Source organism: Pseudophryne corroboree, chromosome 2, assembly GCF_028390025.1.
Source record: "Pseudophryne corroboree isolate aPseCor3 chromosome 2, aPseCor3.hap2, whole genome shotgun sequence".
Lineage (NCBI taxonomy): Eukaryota > Metazoa > Chordata > Amphibia > Anura > Myobatrachidae > Pseudophryne > Pseudophryne corroboree.
The window spans coordinates 193,832,742-193,852,461 of record NC_086445.1 but is presented as its reverse complement, the minus strand read 5'-3'; the positions used below and the strand labels follow the sequence as shown (position 1 = coordinate 193,852,461).

General features: G+C 43.6%; 1 protein-coding gene across 1 annotated transcript in view; it reads left to right on the top strand.

The window, feature by feature from the left end:
- The window catches only part of ZNF385A (zinc finger protein 385A), a 334,020-nt gene that overhangs the window by 138,942 nt on the left and 175,358 nt on the right, over positions 1 to 19,720 (top strand). Inside the window, exon 2 of the mRNA XM_063952187.1 lies at positions 15,326 to 15,468. Within this exon, the coding sequence (XP_063808257.1) occupies positions 15,326 to 15,468 (143 nt within the window). The remainder of the gene's footprint in view (positions 1 to 15,325; positions 15,469 to 19,720) is intronic.

The following is a 19,720-nucleotide window of genomic DNA, read 5'->3' as shown; positions in this document are numbered from 1 at the left end:
AAATTAGCTTTAAAATTCTTAGATTTTCTTGTATAAAGAAAACTACTGGTCCCACTTAGACTTAGGATCCACAACCAGGGCCAATGAGACATATATATAAATGTCATATAATAGGTGCTAACTGCAAATTGGTCCCCACTGGGCCCCTCCAACAGTACCTGGTTCCCCCACCCTATCGGTGCCCTTCCCTTGGGTATGCTACAGGATAGAAGCTGTAGCCGTTCCTAGATTAAGCATGCCTGTGCCAATGATAATTCTTATGACCCAAATCAGTTTAACACAAAGCAGCTGGAGCCGTGTAATCCATAAACAATATGTGACCTAAATCTGTACAGAGGCTTCCAAAAACAAGAGAGAGAATATTTTATTTTCTTCTGGATAGAGACAGAAATAAACTAAATAGACGCTGTCAGCACTTCAATTAACGCAAATCAAAATGAGGAGTGTCTCCCTTACCCTGAAGTGGCACTGCGATGCAAACCGTTACAGTCAGGGTCTATGACAGCTGTCCTCACCGCTACAAGATGACAAAATGACTGAGTGGGAGAAAATCTACGGTCCACCGAGCCTGTCCCTTTATTTGACAGTGACAGTCTTACAACTTATTTCTGTGACAGATCGTAAATGTTGTAGCCTTAAATAAAGCTCATACTGTAGCTCACATACGGAGCTTTACACGGTGAGTGTATATAAGAACTTGTCATGGGAAAAATGGATCAAATTAGATATAGAGCCATAACAGTGGCTTCGCACCAATACAAAGCAGCTCGTACTGTGCTAACAAAACCATTTCCATTTCATTCATGTTCAATTGGGCATAACCAATGCAGTTATCATATGTCACCGACGGGATCACTATTATGAACGGTTATTTGTAAAGTGCCTACATAATACGTAGCATTTTACAGAGCATATTTAATCAGTTACATCAGTCCCAGCACCAGTGGAGCTTACAATCTACTCTAATTCTCTGGCCACCCATATTTTCAAATAGGACTTCATATGATCATCCCCATAGAACTGCAGCACCAGTAAACCACTGCTACTCAACAAAAGCAATGAAATTAATTATGTAACAAACAAATTAAAGTAAATATAATCCACATTAAAGGCCTGATTCTGAGACGCATGCAATGGCAAAAGTTATAGTGGGATGTAATCATGTTACCGGCGGTCGAGATCCTGTCAGTCAATATGCCGACGCCGGAATCCCGACCACTAGAAATTGCAACAGTTAGCATGCCGACTAACAGGGACTATTCCCACTCATGGGTGTCCACATCAAGCGTCTTCATTGCGCTTGTTCACCCCCCTCCCCACCCGGCAATCTGGCGGGCGGGATCCTGACCGCCGGTCACCTGATCCCAAGCCATCATAGTTAAGCGATTTTTAGGTACTGTGCCTGCATTTAAGAAGCCGTACAGAGCGAGCGTTCCGTGGCATGTACACACACAGACACATTTGTGATTGGGACGCATAGTATCAGAAATATATTGGAAATGTGCTTGGGAGTTCCTGGCCGGTGACTGGGATGTGGCTATTCAGTTGCATAGAGATGTACTGTCTGATGGGCGTGTTGTTGACGTGTTGTGGGAGTGTCACAGGCGTGCCCTGATGTGCTTGCAAGCTCAGATGCATAATCTTTCATATTAGAGGCCATACTCTGATGGAGATTTTGCTCCTAGCATGGCGCTATTACAGGTCTCGATGGTGCAACCGATTATTGCGTCTAAGGCTAGGGCCACACATAGCGGCAAAGCGGGTCCTGCTAGATGGGGGTTTTGTGTGCACACGGATCCTATTCTGTGGGATCCCGCAGAACAGGATCCGACCAGTGACACACGGGATTTCAATGGAACACAGTGCGGCTTGTATGCGTTCTCATTCAAATCCTGCCGTCCTGTCATCCGGCCCAACCGCAGCATGCGGGGGCCTGGGTGGAAGGGGGTGTATACTAGATTGTGCATAATTCCCAACATGACCCATTCGTGGAGGGACAAAATGCTCTCTACCTGGACTTCCCACTTAATATATGATTGGCCCTCACCTGTGTTGAACTATTTAATTGCTAAGAAGGTACTTCAACACAGGTGATTGCAATCATAAATTAAGAAGGAAGTCCAGATAGAGAGCATTTTATCCCTCCTGGAACAGGTCATGTTAAGAGATATGGATTGTGTATATTACATTTAAACCAATGGTGTATATTAGTTTTAAACTAATAGTTTAATAATGCATGGGTACTATTTATAGCTCTACCTTATTGAAAGACAACTATTTTATACAATTTCTTGTAGTGGAACAAAGACAACTTAACCTTAAAATACACAAAGAAAAATAAAATCTATAATTTATATTGTCACATGCAAGAATAGCAGCAGCATATGTACTACTTACACACTGGGACAGGACTCAGGAGGACTGTGTATGTGTGTGTGTGTCTCTCTCTTTAGACCTTCAGTAGATAACACAGGACTCAGACACCCAGGTGGGGAGGAGTAGAAGCTGGGATCCCTGTATCACTTATAGCTCTCTCCATCCTCCTATCTCTCCTCTAGTCGGAAAGCTCCATCAGTAGCTCAGGAAACATGATACTCCTGTGTCTCTGCCTGCACTGCATACTGTCCTGCTAGCATTCTGGCTGCTGCTGCATAAATGGGAAAGCTAGTGATGTCAGTGCGCTCTGGTTGGGGGGCCCCCTGACAAACGGGGGCCCGGGGTACAGTATGCCCTGCATTCCCCCCTTAATATGGCTAAGTCCACTCTAGAGAGTTGAATATTTATTCTTAGTTTACTAATTATGGAGTCTATTTACTAAGCCTTAGATGGAGATAAAGTGCACGGAGATTAAATACCAGCCAACCAGCTCCTAACTGTCATTTTTTAAACTCAGTCTGTGACATGGTAGTTAGGAGATGATTGGCTGACACTTTGGCCCTCATTCCGAGTTGATCGCTCGCTGGCTAGTTTTAGCCCCCGTGCAAACGCTATGCCGCCGCCCACTGGGGAGTGTATTTTAGCTTAGCAGAAGTGCGAACGCATGTGCAGCCGAGCTCTGCAAAAACAGTTTGTGCAGTTTCTGAGTAGCTCTGAACCTACTCAGTGCTTGCGATCACTTCAGCCTATTCGTGTCCGGATTTGATGTCATGCACCCGCCCACCGAATGCCCAGCCACGCCTGCGTTTTTTCAGACACGCCTGCATTTTTGCAAACACTCCCTGAAAACGGTCAGTTGACACCCAGAAACGCCCCCTTCCTGTCAATCTTCTAGCGGGCGCCAGTGCGAAAGAAAACTTCGCTAGTACCTGCGCAAAACCACAAAGGGCTTTGTACCTGTACGTCACGCGTGCGCATTGCGGGGCATACGCATGTGCGGAAATGCCAATTTTTAGCCTGATAGCTGCGCTGCGAACAATGGCAGCTAGCGATCAACTCAGAATGACCCCCTTTATCTCCATCCACTTTATCTCCGTTCAAGGCTTAGTAAATAGACTCCTTAGTTTATGCATAACATTATTAAATTATGACCTCTGCAACGTGTGGTAATATTTAAAATATTTATGAAAGAAAAAAAAGGGGTAAGGGGTTAGAAAAGCCAGCAATAAAGGTGGAGATTTATTAAAGAATGGAGAGAATAAAGTGTTGAGAGATAAAGTACCAACCAATCATCGTCTTACTGCCATTTTATAGGTGATTAAGTAAAGAGCCGATTGGCTGGTACTTTATCTCTCTCCAAGCTTTAATAACTCTCCCCCCAGTATTCAATAGAGATATATAATAAACAAAATATCTGCAAAAAAAATAATTATATGAACTATTTTATAAGGTAAACAATCAATAAAAATTATCAAAGACGCATACCGTGCAGTGGGGGTAATTCCAAGTTGATCGCAGCAGGAATTTAGTTAGCAATTGGGCAAAACCATGTGCACTGCAGGGGAGGCAGATTTAACATGTGCAGAGAGAGTTAGATTTGGGTGGGGTGTATTCAATCTGCAATCTAATTTGCAGTGTAAAAATAAAGCAGCCAGTATTTACCCTGCACAGAAATAAAATAACCCACCCAAATCTAACTCTCTCTGCACATGTTATATCTGCCTCCCCTGCAGTGCACATGGTTTTGCCCAATTGCTAAGTAAATTCCTGCTGCGATCAACTTGGAATTACCCCCAGTGTGTGAATAAAAAAAAAACAATAATAACCATGGCTCCTATAAGGAATCTGTGCCTGTCGATCCTTATGTAGAAGGTAGAGTGAGGTGGTCTAGGTATTGAATGTCCCCTTCAGTTGATAATACCTGGATATTGTTTGGCAAATTCTACCTGTAATCCCACTGTTTGGATGTTTTCCCCCTCTTTTTCGAATTCTTCTTCCTCTTTATTGTTTTTTCTATTGTTATGAGTGTAAGCCTGATATCTGATGCTTGATTTACTTAATTGAAAAATTTGGTCCAATGTTTTTATTTGTCTTCAATAACTTACGACAATCTCCACGTTCAAGTGACTTTGTTATGTATGTACAAATGATGGTTTGTCAATGTAATTATTTGTTGGATCTTAATAAACATAAACTGCAAAAAAACAAACAAAAAACCCCTCACAATAATAAAAAAAACATTTTTTCTCTCTCTTTTGGGGTGTTTTGCCACTATTATGCCACAAACAAGCCCCATTAGTGTACCACGTCCCCTCGCCACTGTGTTCGGCACAGGTTACTATTCCCAATCATAGCCCACGTGGATGGTAAAGTATGATAAAATTGAAAAAAAACTTGTGTCAACCATATTTGTTAACCATTGTGTAAGAGGTGGGGCGGTGCGTGTGGTGGTGCCTGCTGCCGTGCAGGTGTATTTTCGGTACTCACCAGGCGCCGCTCTCTCTCACCTTCAGGTACCGGAACCTTCAACGGACCTGGCAAATCTTCCGTCGGACCCGGACACGACGACCTAGGAGGAAGGAGATTGCTGAGTGCCGTCCTCCTAACTGTGGACCGAAACGCCCTCCGACCCAGAGAAAAATAGTGCTTTCGGGCTAGGTGAGGGTCATCCCAGGCGTCCGCCTCAGAGCCCGAATTTCACCTATTGGCACTCTCGCACCAGGTGGAAATTCTACCTTGCACCGGCGTGCAAGGCTGACCGTTCGCCCTGAAGGAAGGGAGTCAGATAGGGACACACACAGAAGGAACACACAGACCGATGTTACTCACCGTCCTACGTCTTGTACTCCGATCTTCTCCACTTACAGGTCCCTGTAAGGAGGCAAAGAGAGAAACAGCCGTGCAGGGCCTAACTCTAATCTAGTGTGTGTCCGCTACACTAACTGCATAACAAAGCCCTCAAACTGGCTCAAGTGTAAGTGGTGCAACACAAACTATGCACAAACTCTATAACAACATTTTGCCCTGCACGGTAACAACATACACATCGAAGTACAACATCAAATGGTGCTGTCCCTTTAAATCCCTACCGCTGGAAGGGGGTGGGCGCCACACAGCCTGCCCACCTCCTGTACACTTCCGGGGGCTCAGGTCAAGCGGACCTGCCTACCTAACACCTCAGGGTGGCCTGGGCCTAGTGCCCAGTGCCACCTTTATTCACCTCGGGGCACTTATTCACTGGGCCTAGCGCCCCCTGACTGCACACAGGCCGGAGGCCTGACTTTACCCACGGGCCTAGCGATCGCCTAACTTGTCCCTCGTTGGGTGACCTGGGCCTGGTGCCCAGGGTCACCTTATGATACCCTATTCGGCAAAGTACACTAGGGCCTAATGCCCTCTAATGTCCCACAGGCCTATTGCCTGATGTGCCCCTCGGGCCTAACGCCCGCCTATCAGCCGCTTAGGTGGCTTGGGCCTAACGCCCAAACCACCGACTATGATGATGACCCCCAAACTCCTATCTGCGCAACAGGCCTAGTGCCTGAATTGTGCCCCCGGGCCTAATGCCCGTCCCTGGTGGTCGAGGGAGGAAAAGGGAGGGGGTGAAAGTTGCCTCACTGAGGCCTCACCTGCCCCAGGGATCTCCAGCGCCCTCTTCTGCCGCTGACCCGTCCTGGCCAGCGGCGCCGCCTCCGCTCCTCCGCGTCCAGCCGCCGCTGGACATCTTCTTGCAGGAGCCCGACGTCTTCCGGCCTCTTCAGCGGCCACCGGAGCTCCTCTTCCCACGCCCGTCTTCTTCTTCTCCTCGCGGCGTCTCCTCCGCTCACCCGCGCAGTCTTCTCACTCCGGGTCCCGGCCGCTTCTTCAGCACTCTTCCGCGCGCTTCTGCACCTCTTCGGCTCCCGCCCGGCGTCTGACGTCAGACGCCGGGGGCGGGGCCTATGACGCGGCGAGCGCCGATTGGGTCGCCGCGCCCCTCTCTGATTGGCCGCCGCTCCGGGAGCCGCAATTGGCTCCCGGAGGGCGCCAACATTTAAACCTCTCCGCAGCCTCCGGTCCGGTGCAGGGAAAAGGGTAATCCCTGTATCGGACACCCGCCGCTCCTGCCCACAGACAAGCGCTGGGGGCAGACAAGCTGCCCCAGCGCTGCCACACACACACTCCCGCAGGGGACACAGATCCCCTGCGTGCTGCTGATGGGATGTGTCCCGGAGTACCGGACACATCTCCACAATTGTCATGTCGACTTTTTGACACTCAACCTTTTTACATGTCAACCTTTTGACTGTGTTGACCTAATACATGTCGACCATTAGTGACTGTAGACCTTGACTGTAGACGTTTTTAGTGTAGATCTATAGACTGGATACATAAGATAATTATAGCTGAATATGGTCAATATGGTCAATGTACTATTACTATGTATATCTCTGTCTCTAGTTCTCTACCTCCATTGTTTCTTGAATATTCTGCTCCTAGGAGGTAGGTGTGATAAATATAGAATGGATACTGGAAGTGAAGGATGACAAATGAATAATATTATTTTCAGATGACTGTGGTTAGAGACAGAAAAGAGCCATCCAAGCATATAGGGCATAATGGAAAAAAATGCTAATTACTAAGGACAGCATTGACTTTAGCCTGGAGAAGGTAGTCAGATGTTGTCAGTAAGGCTAAACAGCTGCCTTTCCTCAGTGTGGTCCTTGTGAGCAGTGTATTATTGCTGGCACAATGCAAATCATTCAGAGACTGAACTATATACAGCATCCATGACACATTATATATCAAGCTACTTGATAATCTGGATTATTTATTACAGGTGTGGCTGTCTACGTGTCCTCCTAGACGTTAGTACAGTTACATACATGTATAAAATAAACTCCGCGGAATCTTGCCAGCAAGTTACTCATGTACACAGTCAGTAATATGCAGGCTATCAGTTCCTCTTTACCGCATTTTGAGGGGTATTCAGTTAGCCGCAGGGTTTCCCCCACGACTAGTTGCTTACGAAAATACCCGTGGCACGGGGAAAGGCTATTCAATTAAATAGCCCTTTTCCTGCACCGAAAAATCTGGACTTTATTCTTGTAAACCCACTTTTTCCGCGTAAATTGCGAATCAATGGGGTTTTTTCCCACGCACAACCAGATTTTGTGGCCTTTTCCAGAGACTTTACCTTGCAGGTCCATGAGATGCGAGGTTCAGTCCGTCTGCGGGGACTCGCGTGCAGGATGTTCACCGCTAATTGAATATCTGCAGCGTGGCAATTAGTGGCGGGATAATTAAATTTCCCCCATAGATTTGAATGTTCTGAATGTAAATGTGATTAAACAGAACATACTGTATATATTTCTAATTCTGTAAAAAAAAAAAAAAAAATTATGCTAGTGTTTAAATGGGGTTTCCACCTTCAGATATTTTAATGTGCACATGCTCTCCTGGAACTTCTACTAAACAGGTTTGGGTTTGGTGCATCACCTTTGATAATGGCCGGACAGATATTCACGATGAGCAGCGATCTGGCCACCAAGCACGTCCACCACAGGCCGAGTGCACCAAACCCAAACCTGTTTCCGTGACATGACGTTATCACTATACACCTGATGATGGTGATGAATTTCAGCTGCTGATGTGCCCTTTAGATGCAGAAATCTGATTATACTACACACCTCAATGTGTGACCATGTTTCCCCCACCCCCGCCATCTTACAGCTGATGCTGGGACAGTATGACTGATATGAGGCGTAGTCTAATGACTGTGAGGGGAAGCAGTGGTCTACCTGCTCTGGCAGCAATGAGAATGACATAGAGAACATGACACAGGAGAGCGGTCTTGTAACCTGACTTATTGAACCACCCTTGTGTATGGTGAGTGCAGAGCTTCTGTACATTTTATTTAAACAATGTGGTCACAAACCACATGTACCTCAAATATAGGTGTGACGAGTGCAGTGCAGTGGCGCACCCAGAAACCCCCCTCCACCATGAGTATTATTAATGGCTGTCTAGCATCCTCTGCAGCCTGCTGTCTTCCTGGTGGCACTTGTAAGTGCTTAATAAAAGTTTACTTTATTTTAATTATAGTACATACAGTATGTATCCATGTGCATGCATATATATATACACATGTATATAAATACATATAAACACACACACACACACATATGATATATACATGTGTATATATATATACATGTACTGTGTGTATATATATATATATGTATGCATTTTTAATATGCTATGTATATATATATATATATATATATATATACACACACACATACATATATATGTGTATATACGGTATATATATATATATATATATATATAGTTCCAATATGTCCGGCACTCACGGTTTCAATGTAGACAGCTTGTTCCGGTGCACAACCTCATGCAGAGCATACAAATAACAAAACCAAATGGAGGCACTCAGAAGGAAAGGAGACGACACACCGCTCCAGCGGTGTGTCGTCTCCTTTCCTTCTGAGTGCCTCCATTTGGTTTTGTATATATATATATATATATATATATATATATATGTGTGTGTGTAGATATGCGTGTATGTATATATTTATATATATATATATACACACACAGACACACTAGTTTTACAGACCCAGCATATACTGGGTCACCTCAGTCCCCACCCCTGTGATTGGCTCCACCCAGTTCTGGAAACCCCCCATGCATTTGCCAATGCAGTGGATCAGTACCTTTATATATACACACACACACACACACACACACACACACACACACACACACACACACACACACACACACACACACACACACGTGTGCGTATTTGGCTTGGATTGTATAAAAGTTGTATGGTTCTCTGCTTCCCTCTGGTGTTCAACTCACTGTACTGTTCAGCTGATGTTGGTAACAGCACAGTAGAATGATATAAAGCTGGGGGAGACTGAGTCTTTTGTATATGACAAAATCAATCTTTTGCCAATTTAGTTAAAGCACCACAAAGTTATTAAATGTCATAATAACATGTTAGAGTTAAAGTAACTATATAAAGCATTTAGTTTTACTTACAGATCTACATATTAGCCAATGTTTTTGTTGTTTTGTTTTCTTTGTTGAGACATGTTGCCAGTATTCTTATGGTGTGTACACACGGTGAGATAAATCTGTAAGATTTTGACTATATAGTCAAAAGCTTAAGGAAATTTACTGCACATCTGAAGGTGTTACTTATATAGCACTTCTGTGCTTCTTATTAACCCTTATTAACTTTCACCTGTGTGCTGACCTGGGGTAGCCGACCTGTGCCGACGTGATGGGGTCCTGCAGCCCGGACCCATACCTAGTATTAGGGACCCCCAGTGACGGAGACGCCTTGCCGAACGGCCTGCGGGCTTAACCCTATATCTGTAGATATACGCAACTAAGATCTTCGTATTATCTGATTATTATGTAGTATTATTACTCACTCAGTGTGCATTAGGGAACACAAATTGTTTTTTCATCTCAAGATGTTAGGCAGCTTGCGATAACGATTCGATCCCGATGCGCGGTCCTGCTAGGTCGGTATCGCAAGGCTAGATAGACTGTGCAGGCAAGTCAGTCTTGACTATTTAGTGTACTATCGAGTACAAAGTATAGTCAAAATTGGCACTAAGGGGAGATAAAGTGGATGGTGATAAAGCACCAGCCAATCAGCTCCTAACTGTCATTTTTCAAACCCAGCCTGTGACATGGCAGTTAGGAGCCGATTGGCTGGGACTTTATCTTTATCCAAGGCTTAGTAAATAGACCCCTTAGTCAAAATCATACATAGACAAAATTGAAAGTACAGATAGTCAAAATCTGTGCTATCTGGGCTCTGGGGGAGTTCAAGGGAAATCGCAGTCAAAATCAGGCAAAGCAAGGATCTCACCGTGTGTACAGACCTTAAAACCTGTTAGTTTCTGTACAGCTGGGTCCACACTGAGCAATATGTCATCCAATCGGACCGACATATTGCTCAATTCGGCGCATATCGGGCAGTGTGTATGCCCAATATGCATCGTCAGGTTTGATGTGCTGCACATCAAACCTGAGAATATCGCTAACAACACCATATATGCTAATGAAGACAGAACAGTGATCATTCTATCCTTCATTAACATCGCTCAGTGTGTATCTAGTTTCCAATATGTCAGCCCAACAGGCTGTCATATCGGCAGGGCATTGGCGTTTCTGCAACTCCAAGCCCACTGTCCAAATAGGTCCACAGCCAGGGCCGGTGCAAGGTCTCTTGGCACCATAGGCAAAACTACTGCCTGCTGCCCCCAACACCACCAATTACCTACTTTCCCAGTCAGTAAGGTGAAAGTGCATGGACGGCTTCTTATATGTTTTCCAGCCGTCTAACTGCATCGAGTACAACAAGAATGTCTCTCTCAGAGACATCCTTATTTGATGGGTACACTCAGTGGCTCTCCCCAGATTCTGGCACTCTACCCAGTTGCCTATCTCTTTCCATTTCATTCTGTCTCTCATACATACTGTACATACATATCCATACACTGCCTATTTCATATATACATTCATACATACTGTGTCTCTCTCCTATTCCTTCACATTATCTACTTTTTCTGTGTCTCTCATTCTCGCACTCTTTTACACACATACTATCTCCCTTTATTTCTGCCACTCACCTCTATCTCTTATACATACACATACCTCCCAACTGTCCCGATTTTCGCGGGACAGTCCCGTTTTTTGGGGACTGTCCCGCTGTCCCACCCGCGGGCCGCAGTGTCCCGTGTTGGGGGGGCAGTTAGGAGGTTCTGTCTCTCGCTGCCCTGCTTAGCAGAGCAGCGGTGAATAGACGCTGTGCGCATGCGCACAGCGTCTATTCACTGGAGTCAGAGGGAGATGGGGCATGCCAGCGGCTCACAAAGCGCTGGGCATGCCCCCTCAGTGACGAAAACGGGGGCGTGACTCGCGAGCGCGGGTCCTCCGTGAAGCCACGCCCCCTTTTTATTAGACCACGCCCCTTTCATGGAGCACGCGCGGCTGCGCCGCGTGTGTGTCCCTCTTTAGAGAAGGGAAAAGTTGGGAGGTATGCATACATATACTGTATACATCCATACACTGCCTCTCTCATATATACATTCATACATACAGTACACTGCCTCTCATACAGTATATACATTCATACACTGCCTCCCCCATATGTATGTACGTACGTACATACACTGCCTCTCTCATATATACATTCATACTGTACATATACTGCCTCTCATATATACATTACATACACTACCTCTCATATATGCATTCATACATACACTGCCTCCCCCATATGTACGTACATACACTGCTTCTCTCATATATACATTCATACTGTACATATACTGCTTCTCATATATACCTTCATACTGTACATACACTGTCTCTCATATATACATCATACATACACTGCCTCCCCCATATGTATGTACGTACATACACTGCCTCTCTCATATATACATTCATACACTGCCTCTCACATACATACATACATACATACATACATACATTCATACACTGCCTCTCACATACATACATACATACATACATACATACTGTACATACACTGCCTCTCATCATCACTAATACATTCATACATACACTGCCACTGATATACATACATACACTGCCTCTCTCATATATACATTCATATATACACTGTCTCTCATATATACATACACTGCCTCTCTTGTATATACATTCTTAAATACACTGCCTCTCTCATTCGTTCGTACGTACGTACGTACGTACGTACGTACGTACGTACATACACTGCCTCTCATATATAGATTCATAAATACACTTCCTCTCTCATATGTACATTTATACATACACTGCCTCTCATATACATACATATATGCAATGCCTCTCATATACATACATGTATACACTGCCCTCTCGTACGTACGTACGTACGTAGCCTCTTTCATCCATCCATCCATACACTGTCTCTCTCATATATACATTCATACATACACACACTGCCTCTCACATTATATATATATACTATATATATATATATATATATATATATATACACACACACACACACACACACCATTGCACTGCCTTGTATACTGTATACATACATATGCGGCCACTCTCATTCATATATACATACGTACACACACACGGCCACTCTCATACATACATAAATACATACATGGCCTCTCATCATACATACATACATACATACATACATATACGGCCTCTCTCATACATACATAAATACACGGCCTCTCTCATACATATACATATATGGCCTCTCTCATACATACATACATACATGGCCTCTCATCATACATACATACATGGCCTCTCTCATACATACATACATATATATATGGCCTCTCTCATACATACATACAAACATACATATATGGCCTCTCTCATATATACATACACGCACGGCCTCTCATACATACATACACGGCCTCTCTCATACGTACGTAGGTACATATATATATATATATATATACGGCCTCTCTCATACATACATACATACACGGCCTCTCGTTCGTACGTTCGTATATATATGGCCTCTCTCATACATACATACATACATATATGGCCTCTCTCAAACATGCATACATATATGGCTTCACTCATACATACATAGCCTCTATCATACATACATATACAGCCTCTCTCATACATGCATACATATACGGCCTCTCTCATACATACATACATACACTGTGACCTCTACCACTTTCTCGGGGAGTAACTCCTCCAGGAAGCCACTACTCCGGATGCCGCATCACCACAAAGGACATCTTACCGTTGGCCGGGTTGGCGTGGGCGGGGTTACTGCTCCCTGCAGCTGCCTGCCAACGTCTATCGACTCATGGTCCTGGCGGCCGGGTTGGCGCTGCTGCTGCTGCTGGCGGGGAGGCACTGCTCCCCGTTGCGGTCACCGGCTACATAACGCCGCTGGCGGTGTTAACTTGCCGCTGGTGAGGAGCGGGCACCTGCTGCCTCTGACTGCATACGCGGCGCGCTTGTCCTCAATCCCCTCCCCCTTGAAAATATTAAAGAAAAAATTGGTTGCTGGGGGGAAAGTGTCTGCCGCTTCTGTCACCAGCATCTGGTACAGAAGATGAAAGATGTTAAAGAAACATCTTTCATTTTAATGTTGGACTGAATAAAAGGCGCCCTCCAGCGGCTGCCGCCCTAGCCAGCTGCCTAAAGTTGCCTAGTGGTAGCGCTGGCCCTGTCCACAGCATTCACACATTGTCTTGCTGCAGTGGCCAGATAACTAAAAAAATCTTCTACTACAGTCTCCAGTGACAGTCCAAGGCCCCGCAGCGTGTCAGCCGTGCATGCAGCTCAATTTGGACTCATCATTCAAAGCTGCATGCTCCGGCCGGCCGCGGTATGACGTCACTGTACAATATCATTAGTGAGTATGCCCGCCGTCGGGCAGCCCGGGAGGAGAAACACTAGGCAATGTTGCTCACCGAGCACATCGCCTAGTGTATACCCACCTTAAGACGGTGTATGTGCACTTGAGACCTGTTTATCATTAACTCTTCCTAGGGTGCACGGCTACTGTCAGACTCAGGTTTCATGCATTGACATTTTTATTTATTTATTTTTTAAACCTTTTTATTGAAGCCTAATAAAACAAACTGACATTGAATAAATAACAAATAATCAAAGCAAAGGAGAATCAAAACAAATAGTTTGTTAATATGAAACGTATAGCACAAAATGTAAATAGCCTTGAGTGATTATCAAAATAACAAATGTAAGAGGCAAATATGAAAGGCATAACACATAAATGTGAAAAACCTTCAAAGCATATAAACAACATAACATTTCTACAAAGCAAATCTAAGAGGCGCAGTTTTATTAATAATAAGGAGGATTCTTCAGCTGTACAATTTTTTTATCTGAAAAATGTAAAGCAGGATCAGAGCGGCTTCTGTCCCGTCTATCCAGCCGTCTGCTATTGTCATCAGCTGCGATTCATCCAAATGATTGCAAACTTTTCATACATACAATGATGTGTTCCGAGCTTGTAAAACCTCAGCAGTCTCTTTGGTGCATATACCCAAAATACCTGTGAAGTTTGAAAAGCTCCACACACAGCAAGACATCAAAGGGCTCTTTTGTAGGTCATATAAATGGCAACATAATTATTAGATTCACCCTTGTCGGATGATAACAACCTGAATCTGAGACACAGTGAGCCAGCTCAGAGATCACATCAGCTTTGTTAGAAACATATCGATGTGTACTTTGCAAAATGAACTGAATCTATTGCGGCCAGTGAGGTAGTGCAGAATGCTGGCATTTTATTGTTTTCCAAAAACAAGAAATAAAAAGTTCAGAATTTATGTCTATGGGAAGATAACATTTATAGTAATTACTTTTCCTGATTGCAGAGTGCAATGTTGTGAACCAGTTATTTTGTTCTTGTACATGTTGTTCGAAGTATACCATACTGGTGGCAAAATAATGATATTTCATTTTATTACTCCAGTTCTGAGTAAACTTTATCATACCCCATTCACACCAAAATCCTGGGTCCAAGCCAGGATAATGAACACGGTTTTAAATCATATTCATTCCCCTTTCATACCAAAGTACGAACCAGGGATGTGTCAGTACAGATTAGGTCTTTCCAGATTTTGTGCACTGGCTCCGAGACTTTTTTCCCAGGTCTATGCCTCTGCATGAGCGTGGCACCATCTGTATTCCAAGGTTTGGATGCATCATCTCAGGATATCTCTCACTTTGCCGTTATGTTAAAAGTTATAATGCCGACACAGTTCAGACGCTTTCAATATTATTTCTTCCTCGTCACTTTTGACTATTTACCTGCCACTGTTGACTATTTACCTGCCATTTCTTACAGGCTCTCTAATGAAGCACTGTATATAATATATGTTCATTTGTATTGCTTCACTCAACGCTCATATTTTCTTTTCAGGGAGTATTAACAGAGGTGGTACTATGCCTGCCCTATTTCACAGCCCTCCAGCTATGGTCCAGCGTCATCTGAATATTAAACCTTTCCTCTCGTTTCCTGTGGAACCGCAGCCAGCTTTGGGTCTTTTCCCCAGGTTCAGCACGGTATGTTATGTCACATTTATGTTACATGTTATGCACATTTTAGTTCACAATGATAAAGTGTAACAGCTGTAATCACACTTTGTTATGAAACAGGAAATAGAGGGTAGATGTATTAAGCCTGGAGAAGTGATAAATCAGTGATAAAGAAGTGATAAGTGGAAGGTGATAACACACAGCCAATCAGCTCCTAACTGTAATTTTTCAGACCGTAATGATCTGCTGTTGCGTTATCACCTTCCACTTATGACTGCTTTATCACTTCTCCAGGCTTGATATGACTACCCCAGGGATCTATCAAACACATGTGGGGCAGATGTATTAAGCCTGGAGATGGCATAAGGAAGTGATAAACCAGTGATAAGTGCAAGGTGTTAAATGCACCAGTCAATCAGCTCCAATATGTAAATTAACAGTTAGGAGCTGATTGGCTGGTGCATTTACCACCTTGCACTTATCACTGGTTTATCACTTCCTTATGCCTTCTCCAGATTAATACATCTGCCCCAGTGACTGTTTCCATCATCCCATCATACACCTAGGAAGACAAGATGCCTCATGCCTGAAAGAGTGGTAACTGGAGTTTTCTCACTCAGGTGATAATAAGATCCATAGCATCAAATTTAGATTCTGATACACTTAGCCCTGCCTCTCTATATAAGTCACTTTGCCAGATTTAACACTCTGGGGCCAAATTCAATTAGCTGCGGTAAAATAAGTGATGATATGTGATACTTTCTATATGCACACTTCCGCCTAACGCGCAATTCAATTGCAAAAGGCGTATCCCAATGTTAAGGGTGGGAAATCTCGATGGACCCCAAAAAGGTGCCAACATTGGATAACTGTATAAAAGACTATTAGTGGCTATTAAAAAAAAAATTGGGGTCTTCAAAGGTGTCAAATTAGAGATTTTTCATTTTTTACCAACAGTGAAAAAATTGTAGGCAGCAAAGGGTTTTGTTTAGCACACTGAATTAATTTGGGATGCATAAAAATGCCTGTCAGGTAATTTTTGCGTCATTTTAAACCACTTTGAGAAAAACTGACCAAAAAAACAACAACAACGGCAACTCCCACCTGTAAGCTTCAAAACACCTGTCCCACCAATACAACACCCACATATACATGTTCCACATCATTTAACCCATTCTGCTTTTTGTAGACTGTCACTTAAAAAATTTAATTATTGGACAAATTATGCTAATTGAAAACGTCTAACTGTCTTATTTATTGGGGGGGTGGAGGAGGGTGCTCAGAAGAATGAATGCAGGTTAATTCAGTATCTAATGGCAGAGGAAAAAGATTCGCGCCCAGCCACATTAACCCAAATATATGAGATAATGGGGTCTGGGACTGAGGGTCGACAGCAAAAAGGTCGACACACCTTAGGTCGACGCCAATTGGTCGACACACCTTAGGTCGACATGGACAAAAGGTCGACATGGAAAAAGGTCGACATGAGTTTTTTATGTTTTTTTGGTGTCGTTTTCTTCGTAGAGTGACCGGGAACCCCAATTGTTGCACCGAGTCCCCTCGCATGGCTCGCTTCGCTCGCCATGCTTCGGGCATGGTGCCTTCGCTCCGCTACCGCTTCGCTCAGCACAGATTACCGTTCCAATCGTAGTCCATGTGGATCGTTAAGTATGAAAAGGTTCCAAAAAAGAAAAAAATCCTGAAAAACTCATGTCGACCTTTTTCCATGTCGACCTTGTTCCTGTCGACATTTGTCCATGTCGACCTTTTGCCCACGTCGACCTAAGGTGTGTCGACCAATTGGCGGCGACCTAAGGTGTGTCGACCTTTTTGCTGTCGACCTGGAGTCCGGATACCGAGATAATGCAGCTAAATAAATTTGGCATAAGAAGTAGGAAATTATATCAAATTGCCTCTGCAATTTTTTTTGTAGGCTTTAAAACAGCAATTTAAAACCAACTTGACAAATCCAGGCAACACTTTATCCAAAAATCAGCGCCTGTCACATTTTGCTGCATGTCCCTTTCTTGAAGTGTCTTGAGACCAATAATAATAAAGTTAGGAGATATGTATATCACGGTGTGGCCACTGGAAGTGCTATAAAAGGAGATGTTCCCAGGGGCGTAACTTAAATTCAGTGGGCCCCACAGCAAAATATTTAGAAGTGACCCTAGGGCAAACCATTCATGGTTTAACCTAGGACTACAGTCGAGTACGTGCAGTACTAAAAAGAAATGGGATTTTGCCACTGGACCAGCCCCATTGATGGTAAATCTATTTACCTTCTGGCGGAAACTAATAAATGGTTATGAACCATTAATGGATAATGGCCATTACTTGTAGCTTCTTTTTTTTTAGGTCTACCAGCAATAAGCGGCTCTCCAGCTGCTGTTGTACTATACATCCCAGCATGTCTTGATAGCAAAACTGCGGCACGGCATGCTAGGATGTTTAGTCACACAACAGCTAGAGGGTCACTTATTGCCCACCCACTCTAGACTGTCACTCACACTACCCCCCACTGCTCTGATGCATGGGGACAAACTTGGAGGCCCCTCCTAAGTCGTATGTAAAATCAGACTGGGTAAAAAAAAAACCTGTGTTTTGGAATGGAAAAGGTTAATATGAGTAAAATTAGAGGCATTTTGTACCAGACAGTAACTACTAACTACTATTTTTATTTTATAATTTGCTTAAATTCCAGCCAGTAGGTTTCAGAAAATTACATGTAAGTGTAAGTGATCATTTCAGCTATTAATGAACTTTATACAATTTGTCCAGTACCATTTGAGATGCTTAAAATAAGCCTACGCAAACACCCTGGGAAACATGGGATACATGTATTATGAACCTCACTCCCACAGTAAGTGGCCTGTCTGTCAGGCTGTCGAATTAGAACTCCCACAATAAATGAATTACCATTACCATTGAATTACTTTTATCTTTGATTTGAACATAAAGAAAGCACAAAGGATAAACCCCAGTAGCACTATTTAAACATTACAACATGGTTTTGTGGCGGAGACAGCAGTGAAGAACATTGCTGCTACACAAACAATAATATACTGCCACTGCTAAAAATAAGAACACGCAGCTTCCGCTAGAGCTTCAAATGACTCTTACAAGGTTATTAAACAATAAAAGTGATGCTAACAGCTACAGACTTCAGCCAGCAACGCAATGCAATAAATAATCACTCAAACCAGACTTTCACTGGGGACCACAGGTTACGGCCTGCAAGCTGCTGTTACATTATTTTTCCGGTTATTGTTCAGCAATGGATTCTGACTCCTATAGGTCATCAGATGTTTCTCAGAAAATCATACTTGAAATGTTTACCAGATGAGAAATGATTTACTTTGCTCATCGAAGCTAGGAGCTGACATTAGACAGCTATTGAGTATATTCACAACATATACCAATTAACGGGATGCGGTAAGCATCCCGGCAGACGGGATGCTGGTGTTCATGTGACCGACGCTGGAATCCCGACACCACTCTGAATCCCGGAGCCGGAACACCAACCGCCCGCATCCTGAAGGGAAGTATCTGAGTAACTGTTAGGGTTAGGGCCCAGGGGGAATAGTTGGGGTTAGGCCCTGGCAGGGGGGGATTAGCCATAGCCACCAACCCTGGACTCTTATCCCTAGACGCTACTCCCAATGTCTTAGCCCTAGCTGCCATCTAGGCTGGTTAGGATAAGGGACAGGGGAGGGGTAAAATAATTACCCCCTCACCTGACGGCATTCTCAATGTCGGGATGCCGATGTTGGTCATGTGATTGCAGGCATCTAGATCCCATACATAACCCCAATTAACTACACCCCTAAATACTTGTTCCCCTAGTTCTATGGATTTGAATGGCACAGATCTACTTGACAAAAACTAAATACAACAATACAAAAAGAATGAAACTAGAACTTGGATTATTTATGTGGTAGACACAATCCTACATACTGCCAAGCCCATAAGAGTCAGTTTATTTGTGTAGAACTATGTTGTAAGTGGCAGACAATTGAGAAAGACAATTATATGACAAAAAAACCTATATATTAATTATAGTAAAACCAAACTGTTGTGCCAGTATTACTGATCATCATGCTCCTGACATCATTAAATGGATAGGACGTTTTTATAAATTGTAAAGCGCAATGGAATTTGCTGCGCTATATAAGAAACTGTTAGTAAATAAATAAATAATAAATAATAAAGGTTCTTTTCTTTTATTAGAATTATCTGTAGTTCGTTGCAGCATGTGGCAGTGGGTGAGCACTTAAGG